At 43.0% G+C, this 16,565-nt stretch overlaps 1 protein-coding gene across 5 annotated transcripts in view; it reads left to right on the top strand.

Annotated features, from left to right (window-relative positions):
* LOC125463008 (copine-8-like) overlaps window positions 1–16,565 on the top strand; it is a 636,730-nt gene that overhangs the window by 159,936 nt on the left and 460,229 nt on the right. For all 5 annotated transcript variants that reach the window (XM_048553605.2, XM_048553606.2, XM_048553607.2 and 2 more), the window contains 2 exons: window positions 8,139–8,178; window positions 15,067–15,143. In XM_048553605.2, the coding sequence (XP_048409562.2) occupies window positions 8,139–8,178; window positions 15,067–15,143 (117 nt within the window). The remainder of the gene's footprint in view (window positions 1–8,138; window positions 8,179–15,066; window positions 15,144–16,565) is intronic.

Genomic DNA, 16,565 nt, shown 5'->3' with positions numbered 1-16,565 from the left:
GAATATCTGCCAGAGACCAGAGAAAGCAGATCATGATGCCACTTGGCATGCAATATGATCTGATGTCTATCATATCTTAGGCTTATATCGCTTCCCATTAATCAAGCAACAACATGTTCTCATACCAGGCTGAAATTTAACAGGATCACAAACTTCTTAGTTAGTTGCTAGAATAACACCTTAATGATTCTACCAATCTGGTGGAGCCCAGACTACTGTTCTGCATGCCCATAATCTGCAGCCACAGTGGTAGCCATCTGAGCTAGCATGACAGTGAGCTGACCTTACATGCTGAACTTTCAAGGCAGCATGTGGACACTTTGGTGGAAGCCGCTTCTGTTGCAAATAAAGATGATGTATCAGCGATCAGGTGCTGCAATGTACTTGGGTATGTTGATTGAAAACATCACTGCGTCACATTGGGCAGGATGAACTCTGAGCTATATCCAATACCCTCTGTCAAGTTGGTGCTGAACTTCTCCTTATTCCTGGACATCATTTATCAGCTTTCAGGCAGGTTTTGTGTTGCATCTTAGTGTGTGCCTGCCAGTCTTCTCCTCAACCCACTCCAGTGTGGGCCCTCATGAGCCTTCTGTAGTAGAATTCATGGGGGATATTATTTCTCTGAAGAGCTGGCAACTGCACATCTGCAGCCTGCTAGTGCTTGGGTTCTCACCAGGAGCACGTGCAACTCCCTGTAAGGACAAAGAACAAAGAAAATTATAGCGCACGAACAGGCTCTTCGGCCTCCTAGCCTGCGCTGATCCAGATCCTCTATCTAAACCTGTCGCCTATTTTCCAAGGATCTGTATCCATCTGCTCCCTGCCCATTCAGATATCTGTCTAGATATATCTTAAATAATGCTATCGTGCCCGCCTCTACCACCTCTGCTGACAACACGTTCCAGGCACCCACCACCCTCTGCGTAATGAACTTTCCATGCATATCTCCCTTAAACTTTACTCCTCTCACCATGAAATCATGACCCCTAATAATTGGGTCTCCCTCTCTGGGAAAAAGCTTCTTGCTATTCACCCTGTCTATACCCCTCATGATTTTGTAGATCTCAGTCAGGTCCCCCCTCAACCTCCGTCTTTCTAATGTAAATAATCCTAATCTGCTCAACCTCTCTTCATAGCTAGTGCCCTCCATACCAGGCAGTATCCTGGTGAAACTCCTCTGCACCCTCTCCAAAGCATCTACATCCTTTTGGTAATGATGCAACCAGAATTGCATGCATTATTCCAAATGTGGTCGAACCAAAGCCCTATACAACTGTAACATGACCTGCCATGTACTCAATACCCTGTCCAATGAGAGAAAGCATGCTGTATGCCTTCTTGACTAATCTATCGACCTGCATTGCCACCTTTAGGGTACAACGGACCTGAACACCCATATCTCTCAGTGCATCAATTTTCCCCAGAGCTTTTCTATTTTCTGTATAGTTCGCTCTTGAATTGGATCTTACAAAACACATCACCCTGCATTTTCCTGGATTGAACTCCATCTGCCATCTCTCTGCCCATCTCTCCAATCTATCTATGTTCTGCTGCATTCTCCGACAGTCCCCTTCACTATCAATCTTAGTGTCATCTGCAAATTTGCTAATCAGGCCATCTATACCTTCATCCTGATCATTTATGTGTATCACAGACAACAGTAGTCCCAACACAGATCCTTGTGGAACACCACTGGCCATAGATCTCCATTTTGAGAAACTCCATTCCACCACCACTCTCTGTCTTCTGTTGCCCAGCCGGTTCTCTATCCATCTAGTTAGTACACCCTGGACCCCATGCGACTTCACTTTCTCCTTTAGCCTACATGGGGAACCTTATCAAACACCTTACTGAAGTCCATGTACATGACATCTACAACCCTTCCCTCATCTATCAACTTTGTTACTTTCTCAAAAAATTCTATCAAGTTGGTAAGACATGACTTGCTCTGCACAAAATGATGCTGCCAATCACTAATAAACCTATTTTCTTCCTTAAGTAAATAGACCGTATCCTTCAGTATTTTCTCCAGCAGCCTCCCCACCACTGATGTCAGGCTCATTGGTCTGTAATTATCTGGATTATCCTTGCTACCCTTCTGAAACAAGGGGACAACATTAGCAATTCTTCAGTCTTCCGGGACCTCACCTGTGCTCAAGGATGCTGCAAAGATATCTGTTAAGGCCCCAGCTATTTCCTCTCTCACGTCCCTCAGTAACCTGGGATAGATCCCATCTGGAGCTGGGGGCTTGTCCACACTAATGCCTTTTAGAATATCCAACACTTCCTCCCTCTTTATGCTGACTTGACCTAGAGTAATCAAACATCTATCCCTAACCTCAACATCCTCAGCATGTCCCTCTCCTTGGTGAATACCGACGCAAAGTACTCATTAAGAATCTCATTCATTTTCTGTGACTCCTTGCATAACTTCCCTCCTTTGTCCTTGAGTGGGCCAACCCTTTTTTTTTAGTTACCGTCTTGCTCCTTACGTAAGAATATAAGGCTTTCAAATTTTCATTAATCCTGTTTCCATAAAATAGTTCATGATCCCTTTTAGCCTCTTAATTTCTCATTTCAGATTGGTCCTACTTTACTGATATTCTTCCAAAGCTTTGTCTGTTTTCAGCCGCCTAGACCATATGTATGCTTCTTTTTTCCTTGTTGCTAGTCTCACAATTTCACCTGTCATCCATAATTCCCCAATCCTGCCCTTTCTACCCCTCATTTTCACAGTGACAACTCTGTCCTGTACTGTAATCAACCTCTCTTTAAAAGCCTCCCACATATCAAATGTGGATTTACCCTCAAACAGTGGCTCCCAATCCACATTCCTTAGCTCCTGCCGTATTTTGCTATAGTTGGCCTTCCCCCAATTTAGCACTCTTCCTTCCCAACCACTCTTGTGTTTGCCCATGAGTGTTACGGAATTGTGATTACTATTCCCAACATAATCCCCTACTGAAACTTCAGCCACCTGGCCGGGATCATTTCCCAACACCAGGTCCAGTATGGCCCCTTCCCGAACTGGACTATTTACATACGGCTCTAGAAAACCCCGCTGGATGCTCCTTACAAATTCTGCTCCATCTAAACACCTAACACTAAGTGAATCCCAGCCAATGTTGGGAAAATTAAAATCTCCCATCACTACCACCCTGTTGCTCCTACATCTTTCCATAATCTGTCTACATATTTGTACCTATATTTCATACTCACTGTTGGGAGGCCCCAATATTGTTACCACACCCTTCCTATTTCTGATCTGTGCCCATATTGTCTCACTGCTTGATAGTGCCTTGCTTCAGCACAGCTGACCTATATCAGTTCACTCACCTTCCCAAAGCGCAATTCGACTGCTCCCACTCAGCTCTGCCACCAAAATGAAGAACTTACTTTCCTGGCAGCCCCCTGGTCCTCGCTGTCACCACTCCCGCTGCTGCTGCAAAAATGGAGGCTGCTGATTACACGTGGTAATTACTTAAGTGGGAAGTTTACCTTCTCGGCAATCCCCCCGGTCCTTGCTCTCACTGCTCCCACTGCTGCTGCAAAAATGGAGGTCAGCTCAATGTTCGTGTCAGAGGTGATAGCGTTTTTAGTGAAATCACGTGGCAGTGTGCCTTAATAATGCTGTTCCCAGTTTTCAAGAAGTACTTGGAAAAACGCATGCGTAGGAAGGGAATAGAGGAATACAGGTCCCATAAGTGAAGACAGTTTTCTTACAGAAGGGCAAAATGTGTCAGCACAGGCTTAGAGGGCTGAAGGGCCTGTGCCATATTGTTCAAGGGCCTGTGCCATATGGTTCTTTGTTCTTCCTCCACTAACTAGCCAGATTCAACTTAGAACATACCCAAAGGATCAGACAGAAGATTAAAGTTTTGGTGAGTAAAGGGAAAAAGCAAGGGGTGTGTTCTTTCATTGGCTGCACCTCCCAAACCTCACGAGATTATTTAGGGAAGAAGATGATTAGGTATGAGGTATTAGGAATTTCTCCCATTCAGGCATATGTCTCTGGATTCAAGTGAGTTCCTGCTATCTTCAGTTGCGCTGAACCATTTCTGATTAGAAAGGGAAGTATTTCAGTGAGTTCAGGTATACTGCATCCACTGTACCCGGTGTGGCTACCTCTACATTGGGGAAACCAAGCGGAGGCTTGGGGACCGCTTTGCAGAACACCTCCGCTCAGTTCGCAATAAACAGCTGCACCTCCCAGTAACAAACCATTTCCACTCCCCCTCCCATTTTTTATATGACATGGTCATCATGGGCCTCCTGCAGTGCCACAATGATGCCACCCGAAGGTTTCAGGAACAGCAACTCATATTCCGCTTGGGAACCCTGCAGCCCAATGGTATCAATGTGGACTTCACAAGCTTCAAAATCTCCCCTTCCCCCACCGCATCCCAAAACCAGCCCAGTTCGTCCCCTCCCCCCACTGCACCACACAACCAGCCCAGCTCTTCCCCTCCACCCACTGCATCCCAAAACCAGCCCAACCTGTCTCTGCCTCCCTAACCTGTTCTTCCTCTCACCCATCCCTTCCTCCCACCCCAAGCCGCACCTCCATCTCCTACCTACTAACCTCATCCCACCTCCTTGACCTGTCCGTCTTCCCTGGACTGACCTATCCCCTCCCTACCTCCCCACCTATACTCTCCTCTCCACCTATCTTCTTTTCTCTCCATCTTCGGTCCGCCTCCCCCTCTCTCCCTATTTATTCCAGAACCCTCACCCCATCCCCCTCTCTGATCAAGGGTGTCGGCCCAAAACGTCAGCTTTTGTGCTCCTGAGATGCTGCTGGGCCTGCTGTGTTCATCCAGCCTCACATTTTATTGTCTTGGATTCTCCAGCATCTGCAGTTCCCATTATCACTATTTTAGTGAGTTGTTCTGTCGGGCAGTTGGGTTATATGTTTGAATGGCTGGCAAGGTCTGAAATATGGATGTCAGGCATGTGGTAGTGCTATGTGCCTGACGATGAGATGAAACATAAAGCTGCATACAAGCTGTATTGATAGAAACTATAGAGGTGTGGTAACTGTAGCTAGTGAGTCATTTCTTGATGAAATACTGCATTTGTCAATGCATTAACTATCCTTGACCACTCCTGTGAAGTCACTGAACTTCTTATAGCATTGCATTTAGGTCCTTGAGTGCAAGGTGTTCACCTCCAGATCAGCCTGTTTCCGTAATCTTCTCTGTATTTGTTTGGAGACTGCCTTGAATCTCTTGCAGGAATAGGATGGCACTTCTTGTTTCCAACTCCATTGCAACATCAGAAAACTTGGATGTGCATTCTTCCTTTGTCAGCCATTCTTCTTATCTTCCCCAGGTGAGATCCAAAACAGACATGTTTTCTAGGGGAGTTCCAGGTCAGCCAGGATTCCCTGCATCTGGCCTAGTCATAATGCACCACCCCTTTAAGCAGTACAGCATTAAGCAGTACAAGCAAGTATTGATCTTACATTCCATGCTGTTACGTGTTGCAAATCAACAGCACTGCTATACGGTTGCATGAGAGATCATTCAAATGAGCAGGCAGCACAAAGATAGATGCATGCTCCCTGCATTATATTGAAGAGGGGCAGCTTAGTCACAGGATATAGTCCTTGCGCATGTTTTAAAGGGAATCTTTTTCTTATGTACTCTGCTTTGTAAATTAATAGACCTTTCCAACAACTAGAAATAGGAAGAAGCATTATCTCCAATGGATTACACACTCTCATCATTTTATTGCTGAGGTTGGTATCCACCTGTATCAGTGTTCCATTTAAGGACTAAAATTAGGAAAATCGTAGAGCACTATGTCACAAAACACATAAAGGTAACAGTTGCCATAGTCCCAGAGAAGTGACAGAGTTGGCTGGTGTTGGTTTAATGTGAGCATTACCACAATTCATGTGAGACTGAGAAGGCAGGACCTTCTATCATAACCTCAGTCAGTGTGGGAATTCAATCTGCACTGTTGGTGTCACTCTGCAAAGTAAACCAGCGGTCCACCCAACTGAACATAGAACAGAGAACAATACAGCGCAGAACAGACCCTTCGGCCCTCGATGCTGCGCCGACCTGTGAACTAATCTAAGCCCAGCCCCCTACACTATCCCATCATCAACCATCTGCTTATCCAAGGCCTGTTTAAATGCCCGTAATGTGGCTGAGTTAACTACATTGGCAGGCAGGGCGTTCCACACCCTTACCACTCTCTGAGTAAAGAACCTGCCTCTGACATCTGTCTTAAATCTATCACCCCTCAATTTGTAGCTATGCCCCCTTGTACAAGCTGACATCACTGTACTCGGAAAAAGACTCTCACTGTCCACCCTTTCTAATTCTCTGATCATCTTGTATGTCTCTATTAAATCCCCTCTTCGCCTCCTTCTCACCAATGAGAACAGACCCAAGTCCCTCAGCCTTTCTTAATAAGGCCTTTGATCCAGACCAGGCAACATCCTGGTAAATCTCCCCTGCACCTTTTCCAATGCTTCCACATCTTTCCTGAAATGGGGCGACCAGAACTGCATGCAATATTCCAATTGAGGCCGCACTAGCATTTTGTACAATTGCAGCATGACGTCACAGCTCTAGAATTCAATCCCTCTACCAATAAAACCTAACACACCATAAGCCTTCTTAACAGCACAATCAACCTGGGGGGCAACTTTCAGGGATCTATGTACATGGACACCAAGACCCTTCTGTGCATCCACACTACCAAGAATCTTTCTATTGACCCAGTATTCTGCCCTACTATTATTCTTCCCAAAGTGAATCACCTCACATTTATCCACATTGAACTCTATTTGCCACCTCTCAGCCCAATTCTGCAGTTTTATCCAAGTGTCCCTGCAACCTGCAACATTCTTCCACACTGTCCACCACTCCACTGACTTTAGTGTCGTCTGCAAACTTCTGAACCCATCCACCTATGCCTGCGTCCAAGTCATTTATAAAAATGACACACAGCAGTGGTCCCAAAACAGATCTTTGAGGCACACCACTAGTAAGCGGACTCCAGGCTGAATATTTTACATCAACCACCACTTGTTGCCTTCATACAGAAAGCCAGTTTCTAATCCAAACTGCTAAATCTCCCTCAATCCCAAGCCTCTGCATTTTCTCCAATAGCAGACCATACGGAACCTTATCAAAGGCTTTACTGAAGTCCATGTACACCACGTCAACTGCCGTACCTTCATCCACATGCTTGGTCACCTTCTCAAAAAATCAAATGAGGTTTATGAGACATGACCTGCCCTTGACGAATCCAAACTGACTATCTCCAATCAAATTGTTGCTTGCTAGATGATTATAAATCGTATCTCTTATAATCCTTTCCAAAGCTTTTCTGATGACAGACGTAAGGCTCGCAGGTCTATAATTACCTGGGTCATCCCTACTGCCCTTCTTGAACAAGGGCACAACATTTGCAATCCTCCAGTCCTCTGGTACTAAACCTGTAGACAATGAGGACTCAAAGATCAAGGCCAAAGGCTCCGCCACCTCCTCCCTAGCTTCCCAGAGAATCCTTGGAAAAATCCCATCTGGCCCAGGGGATTTATCTACTTTTACACCTTCAACTAACCATCCCATCAAGCATCCTATGTAACAAGGGAATTTTTCTATTACAAGTATTGTTTTTCAATAAATTGCACAGCAGCATCCATTAATTGAGAATCAAGGAGCTGAAATAATAACAAGAAATCCATGTTTGGAACTGAATGCTGGCTCTTTAAGTTTACCTATTTATTCTAACTTTGCTCAAATACAAATGCTTAAGAATGAAAACCTGTGGAAATTGTTTCACTTTGTTTATTAACCATCTGAGAGTTTGGATTTATAATGAAAAACGTGAGAATAAGGAAAAATATAAGTAAAACTGGGGAAAAGAAAGCCAGAGAGGTAAACTTTAATTCCTCAGCTAATGCATCCCATCAATTTTCAACCATTGTGTTAATCTTACAGAAATTGATTGCTTTCTGTATGACCCTGAGTCTCTGTGCTGGCAAAACATATGAAATTCCTGAAAGCTCCCCAGGGAGAAAAAAAACATTGTTTTACCTTTTATTAGCTTAACATATATCCTAATTGAATCACATTTTCTGTAAAATATTTTTTGCTGCTGTTTCTTTCTAGATATGATGTTGATTCAAAAAGTCCAGATTTATCAAAACATGTAAGTACTATGATCCTTTCCATCTTTACACAGTGTTCTATTATTTGATTTCAATTTAATCTAAGTGCCAGGTGACTTACTGTGATGTTTCAACTGCAGAGAATAGAAAATGTCTTGTTAAGGTATATTACAAATGGCTGGCATAAAGATGTTTTCATTATGAGGAAAAGTCATGTAAATTAGATTGAATTTCCTTGAATATAATATCCTGAATGTTTCATTGGAGAAGATGAAAGAAAATTATTCTCCTCATTCAGTGAGTCCAGAACAAGGTGGCATGATCTTATCAATAGACCTCAACCATCCAGGAATGAAACCTTATCAACAACAAAGGGTATGTGAAAACCTCAAACCAAGAAGACTATAAATACTGATTCATTTCAAATTTGCACAACTGAAATACATATCTTTTAATTTGCTAAAAATATCAATAGATTATGCAAGTAATTGGAGTTTAGGACATAGATTATAGAATTGTAGAATCCTTAGAGTGGGGAAAGAGGCCATTTGGTGCACTAACCCTCCAAAGAGAATCCCACCCAGACCAAGTCCCCACCGTGTCCATGAGGCCCTGCCATTACCATAGCTAACCTACCCAGCCTGCACATTCCTGGATACTATGGTGAAATTTCGCATGATGAATCCACCTAACCTGCACATCTTTGGACTGGACATCAGCCAAATTCTAAATGAATGCCTGAAGAGTTATGAGCATGGAATAGTTGACTCACATTCCCAGAAGAAGCAAAAAACTCAACAGCTGAATATTTCACAGCAAAATATTATGGGTGCTGGAAGTCTGAAACAAACTCAGAATTCTGGAAAAATCAGCTGGTCTGGCAGTATCTGCGGAGAGAGCAACAGTTATTGTTTCCAGTCGTGTATGACTGTTCAGAAATGAGCTTCTTCAGCATTGTATATGTTTGTTTCAGCTGAATATCTATCTGGCTAACTGTTAGAATATATATCAGTGCAGAACATGAACAGGCCCTTTAGCCTACCATGTCTGTGCTGACCAATATGCCATTCTAAACTAATTTCTATCTTATGTGCACATGGTCCGTATCTCTCAGTTCTCTTACTGCTCATGTATCTGTCTAAATGGCTCTTAAAAGTTGCTAACATATCTGCTTCTATCACTTCCTCTGGCAATGTGTTTCATACACCTACCACTTTCTTAAAAAAAGCTACTTTGCATGTATCCTTCAAATTTTCTCACTCTCTCTTTAAACCTATGCTCCTTACTATTTGACATTTCCATCCTGAAAGTTCCTGACTTGCCACCTTGTCCATATCCCTCATAATTTTACATACTTCTGTCAAATTGTCCCTCTGCTTCCAGCAGCCTAGCCAAATAGTCAAAGTTTGTCCAACCACTTCTTGTAACTAATAGACTCCAATCCAGGCAAAATCCCAGCAAACCTCTTTTGTACCCTTTCAAAAGCCTCCACATCCTTTTTATAGCGTGGGGACCAGAACTGCACACAATGCTCCAAATGTGGCCCAACTAAAGTTTTGTACGGCTGCAACAAGACTTGCTAACTTTTATACTCAGTGCTTTCTTCACCACCTTATCCAATGGTGTCACCACTTTGAGGGAACTATGGAATTGCACCTGAAGATCCTTCTGAATATCAATATTCCTCAGGACCTTGCCATTTATCATGTAATTTCTTCTTACATTTGGCCTCCTAAAAAAAAGCCTCCTCTCACTTGTCTGGGTTAAATTCCATATGCCATTTCTATGCCTAATTTCCCAACTGATTTGTATCCTGCTGTATCATTTGATAACCTTTGTCCTTACCCACAATGACACCAATTTTCATGTTGTCTGCAAACTTACTCATCAGACCACCTACATCTTCATCCCATTGATTTATTTGTATTGCAAACAGAGGACCCAGCACTCATCCTTATGGAACACCACTGGTCACAGCTCTCTTGTCAGAAAACCATCCTTCCTCAAATACCCTCTATCTTCTAATGACCAAGTCAGGTTTGCATCAAGCTTATCAACTTACTGAAGATCCTGTGTGCTTAATCTTCTGGACCAGCCTACCAGGAGGGATCTTTTCAAATGCTTTAGTAAAGTCTATGTAGATAACATCCACTGCCATACCATCGTCAATCATCTTCGTTACTTCCTCAAAAATCTTAATCAAATTTGAGAGATCAGACTTGCTCCACAGAAAGCGATCTATCCCTAGTAAGACCATTTTTTTCCAAGTGTGAGTAATTGTGTCCCCAAAAGTCTTCTCTAATAATTTCCCTACCGCTAATGTAAGGCTTGCTGATCTATAATTTCTGATGTTATTCTTGTTGCTCTTCTTAAATAAAAGAAAACTTTGGTTATTCTCCACTTTTCTGGGATCTTGCTTGCGGCTAAAGAGGAGACAAAGATCTCTGTTGAAGTCCAGCAATGGCCACCCTTGCTTCACTGAGTATCCTGGGATAGATCCCATCAGGCCCTGGGAACTTATTGACCTTAATGTTTTTAAGATGCCCAACACCAACTCCTTCTTAATATTGATATACCCTTCGAAAATCTTAACATAATCCAAGTCCTTCTCCTCAGTGAATACAGATGCGAAATACTCATTATGGACCTCACCTACTTGCCCTGGCTCCATGCATAAATTCACTCTTTTGTCTTCGGATAGACCTAGCCACCTACCCTTTTCAAATACACAGATAAAATGCCTTGGGTTTCTACATAATCTTACTTGCAAAGGATATTTCATTACTTCTTTTAGCCCTCCTAATTCTGTTCTCTCCTGCTCTTTTTACATTCTACAAGGGCCTTGCTTGATTCCAGTTTCTTAAACCTTGAATATACTTCCTTTCTGCTTTTGACTAAACTTTCAATATCTCTTGGCATCCAGAGTTCCAGAATCTTGCCATCCTTATCTTTCATCCCTACAGCAACACGATCATCCCGATCTCTGATCACCTGGCTTTTAAAAGACTTCTACTTGTCAGATATGGATTTACCCTCAAACAGCTTACCCCAGTGTAATTTCTACACTTCCTGCCTAATAATGTTGTAATAAGCTTCCCCTAATTTAATACTTCCATCTGAGGACCAGCCTTATCCTTATCTGTAATTATCTTAACATTTACAGAATTATGGTCACTGTTTCCAAAATATGCTCCTCCACTAAAACTTTGCCTTGCTTTACTGTTCTCCTTAATCATCAATTTATTTGAAATTTAAACAAATACATATTGTTACATTTTCCTGCAGTGCCACTATGATGCCACCGGAAGGTTGCAGGAACAGCAACTCATATTCCGCTTGGGAACCCTGCAGCCCAATGGTATCAATGTGGACTTCACAAGCTTCAAAATCTCCCTCTCCCCCACTGCATCCCAAAACCAGCCCAGCTCGTCCCCGCCTCCCTAACCTGTTCTTCCTCTCACCTATCCCCTCTTCCCACCTCAAGCCGCACCTCCATTTCCCACCTACTAACCTCATCCCGCCTCCTTGACCTGTCCGTCCTCCCTGGACTGACCTATCCCCTCCCCGCCTCCACACCTATACTCTCCTCTCCACCTATCTTCTCCTCTATCCATCTTTGGTCCGCCTCCCCCCTCCCTATTTATTTCAGAACCCCCTCCCATCCCCCTCTCTGAAGGGTCTAGGCCCGAAATGTCAGCTTTTGTGCTCCTGAGATGCTGCTTGGCCCGCTGTGTTCATCCAGCTTCAAACTTTGTTATCTTGTTACTTTCAGGAGATAGGCAATTGTTTGCATATTTTCTGCAATGCTCTGAGTTAATTATTGTGATCTTTGACTTGAGTTTAAAGACAGGCTAGCTTCCAATAAACATATCCAAATATTGGTGAGGAATTGACTTGAAAGAGTTAATATTCTTCTCCTCCTACGTTTCTACATGACAGTTTACTTTTGATGTTAGCATTTATTTTCCTTTTTCAAGGATCTCTAGAAAAACCCTGACCAAAGTAATGGAGACAATGATCAGTCATAATGGGTCTCTAAATATTTTCATTGCCTTTGCATGTGGATTCTTGGATTTATGGACTTATATGTGGATTTATGGACTTCAGCAAGGCATTTGATAAGGTTCCCCATGGTAGGCTCATTCAGAAGGTCAGGAGGAATGGGATACAGGGGAACTTAGCTGCTTGGATACAGAATTGGCTGGCCAACAGAAGACAGCGAGTGGTAGTAGAAGGAAAATATTCTGCCTGGAAGTCAGTGGTGAGTGGAGTTCCACAGGGCTCTGTCCTTGGGCCTCTACTGTTTGTAATTTTTATTAATGACTTGGACGAGGGAATTGAAGGATGGGTCAGCAAGTTTGCAGATGACACAAAGGTCGGAGGTGTCGTTGACAGTGTAGAGGGCTGTTGTAGGCTGCAGCAGGACATTGACAGGATGCAGAGATGGGCTGAGAGGTGGCAGATGGAGTTCAACCTGGATAAATGCGAGGTGATGCATTTTGGAAGGTCGAATTTGAAAGCTGAATACAGGATTAAGGATAGGATTCTTGGCAGCGTGGAGGAACAGAGGGATCTTGGTGTGCAGATACATAGATCCCTTAAAATGGCCACCCAAGTGGACAGGGTTGTTAAGAAAGCATATGGTGTTTTGGCTTTCATTAACAGGGGGATTGAGTTTAAGAGTCGTGAGATCTTGTTGCAGCTCTATAAAACTTTGGTTAGACCGCACTTGGAATACTGCGTCCAGTTCTGGGCGCCCTATTATAGGAAAGATGTGGATGCTTTGGAGAGGGTTCAGAGGAGGTTTACCAGGATGCTGCCTGGACTGGAGGGCTTATCTTATGAAGAGAGGTTGACTGAGCTCGGTCTCTTTTCATTGGAGAAAAGGAGGAGGAGAGGGGACCTAATTGAGGTATACAAGATAATGAGAGGCATAGATAGAGTTGATAGCCAGAGACTATTTCCCAGGGCAGAAATGGCTAGCACGAGGAGTCATAGTTTTAAGCTGGTTGGTGAAAAGTATAGAGGGGATGTCAGAGGCAGGTTCTTTACGCAGAGAGTTGTGAGAGCATGGAATGCGTTGCCAGCAGCAGTTGTGGAAGCAAGGTCATTGGGGTCATTTAAGAGACTACTGGACATGTATATGGTCACAGAAATTTGAGGGTGCATACGTGAGGATCAATGGTCGGCACAACATTGTGGGCTGAAGGGCCTGTTCTGTGCTGTACTGTTCTATGTTCTATGTTCTATGTTCTATGATTCTAACATTTTCCAGTTTCCCAGAAGGGAACATTTGTGCAAATTGTATCACCAAGAACCAGCGCACACTGTTGAAGGCAAAGGTTGGAAACTGTGTCTTTTTCAGCTTTTGTATTTCTGAATGGTAGATCTATCAAAACAAGAATGCTAATTTCCGAGTTTGGAATATTGAGAATGGAGCATTCATACAGATGAAACTGTCATGACACCTACGCTCGGTTCGCAACAAACAACTGCACCTCCCAGTCGTGAACCATTTCAACTCCGCCTCCCATTCCTTAGATGATTTGTCCATCCTGGGCCTCCTGCAGTGCCACAATGAAGCCACCTGAAGGTTGCAGGAACAGCAACTCATATTCTGCTTGGGAACCCTGCAGTCCAATGGTATCAATGTGGATTTCACAAGCTTCAAAATCCACCCTCCCCCCACTGCATCCCAAAACCAGCCCAGCTCATCCCCGCCTCGCTAACCTGTTCTTCCTCTCACCTATCCCCTCCTCCCACCTCAAGCTACACCTTCATTTCCTACCTCCTAACCTCATCCCGCCCCCTTGACCAGTCTGTCCTCCCTGGACTGACCTATCCCCTCCCTACCTCCCCACCTATACTCACCTCTACAAGCTCCATCCCCGCCCCTTTAACTTGTCTGTCTCCTCTCCACCTATCTTCTCCTCTATCCACCTTCTATCCGCCTCCCCCTCTCTCCCTATTTATTTCAGAACCCTCTCCGCATCCCCCTTTTCTGATGAAGGGTCTAGGCCCGAAACGTCACCTTTAGTGCTCCTAAGATGCTGCTTGGCCTGCTGTGTTCATCCAGCTCCACACTTTGTTATCTCGGATTCTCCAGCATCTGCAGTTCCCATTATCTCTGTCATGGATTTTTACTGTACCAGGGAATTCAAGACTTTAATTTGACGAATTGGCTGACGATTACAATTAGTGGTTTACTGGTTTTTATCTTCCCAATGCATTCTAATTGACACAATCAGTACAACATAATGACCCAGGTCTTCCAGTCTTCAGATAGTTGGAAACCAGAGGTGTGGCTTCGGGACCTCTGGAAGCCTGGATGCTCAAACTCAGAGGGAATTGCACATACATTCCGAAATTCTGACAAAAAATCGCCTTCTGCCTGGGACCATCTGAAAGCTTCTCTTTGCGTTACAATTTCCAGGCAGTTGCGACTTGTCGAGTAGCTACCTGGAAGTTGTTAAGTAGAAAATTCTTCCTGAAATAGTTGAGTACCTGTACAGTTTAACTTCTTCTCCCCACACTCCCACCACACCAACACCCCTCCCAACACACCACTCCAGCTGACTCTCTCATTTACCCTTGCCACCCCCATAACCGAACCAAATGTGCATCTCCAGTTTGCAGAAGGTAGAAGCAGAAAAGCAATCTGACCATGATTGCTGTTTCTGGAAAGCTTTGGCCCATTATTATGGACTTAATACAATCGCTAATAAATTGGAAATAAGATTAAAGACTTTGTTGTAATATTAGTGCTTATCAAGAAGTTTATCCCCTATATACAATAATAAAATATTCAGGCATTCAGTTATCTGTCATCCTTAGAGCAATGTATCCTAGAGGTGATGATTGCATTTGATAAGCCATTGAGGGCAAGTAAAATATATAACTGAACTATAATGTGCTTTGCTATTTTGTAGGATTTTCTGGGACAGACATTCTGCACTCTGGGAGAAATTGTGGGCTCGTCAGGAAGCCGATTAGAGAAACCACTAATGTAAGTTGAAAATTAATTCTACCTAATACTCAAAATTATTTGTATGAAATATTACCTAAACTGAAATGAAGTTGAGAGGACCTGTTCCAAGTCTGAAAAATTCAGGTACAGTTGAAATGGCAGAGACAGGAACAAAGATATTTTATGGAATGGAATCAAACACCACAAGTTTAAAATTAGTGACAGAAGTGAATTGGTTAACAGCACAGAGTTAGATAATGTCTTTTCGGTACAAAAACAAAGTTGCTGGAAAAGCTCAGAGGTCTGGCAGCATCTATGAAGGAGAAAACACAGTTAATGTTTTGGGCCTGGTGACCCTTCCTCAGAACTGGAACCTGGGCCCAAAATGTTAACTCTTTTTTCTCCTTCACAGCTGCTGCCAGACCCACTGAGATTTTCCAGAAACTTTGTTTTTATTCCCGATTTACAGCATCCGCAGTTCTTTCAGTTTTAATGTCATTTTCGTGTGCTGCCTGTAAGGATGTTTTATGAAACGGGATTGAACAGTTCAGTTTCAGTTTCTAGTCAAGGGAAAGTCACAGGGCATGATTACTGTCAGACTTGGAATTTGGTTAAAAGTTCTGTTTAGAAGGCGTGAGGTAATGAATGCATGTGCTTATATGTGTGTGTGCGTTTTAAAATTTAAAATACAGTAGCTGTAACAATAAAGCTAGCTAGGCTTGACAAGAAAATAGTCAGGAATTAAGCATAGTCAACCTGCCATTTACGTGACACACTTTTCATGACCACTGAATATTCCAAAGTGCTTTACAGCGAAGAAATAATATTGAAATGTTGTCACTTGTTTTTAAACCAAAAAATAAATCACAGCTACTAATTTGTGTGGAGCAAAGTTCCACAAACAACAATATCATATGACCTGATACTTTGGCTTTGCAATGTTGATTCATCGGGGTAACCCTACTGCTCTCCTTCAAAATAGTGGCACACAGTCTTTCTCACACACCTGCAGCAGAAGACTGGATTTTGATATAATACCACATTGCATCTGAGACAATGTTGTATGCTGCCAGGATAAGAGCAAATGTATTGCTATCCAGCTCTTGAAAAGAGAAAGCTCAGAGAAAGTAGCATTTGAAAGTCTTAAGGGGATAAACCCATACCTCAGTGCTACATTTGAAATTATCATGTGGAATCCAGAGAAGACAGGGTCAAAGTTAGGAGGCTAAATATAGGCTTTCGGTTTAGATATCATTGTTTTATGCAAAGGATGAATAGGTAACATCACGATCTAGTATGTAAAACAAAAAGGAACAGTGAAAGTTTGAGCTCATGCCAGTGTTAATAGTTTTGGCTTTTGGGACTGACCAAATATTGGGTCTTAGTGGGTTCTGTTAGTTCATATTAGGAAATAAAAATGATTAGATTCAAACAAAGTGTGGAGCTGGATGAACAGAGCAG

Source organism: Stegostoma tigrinum, chromosome 21, assembly GCF_030684315.1.
Source record: "Stegostoma tigrinum isolate sSteTig4 chromosome 21, sSteTig4.hap1, whole genome shotgun sequence".
NCBI lineage: Eukaryota > Metazoa > Chordata > Chondrichthyes > Orectolobiformes > Stegostomatidae > Stegostoma > Stegostoma tigrinum.
Note: the sequence above shows the minus strand (reverse complement) of the source record. Positions and strands in the feature narration are given on the sequence as shown.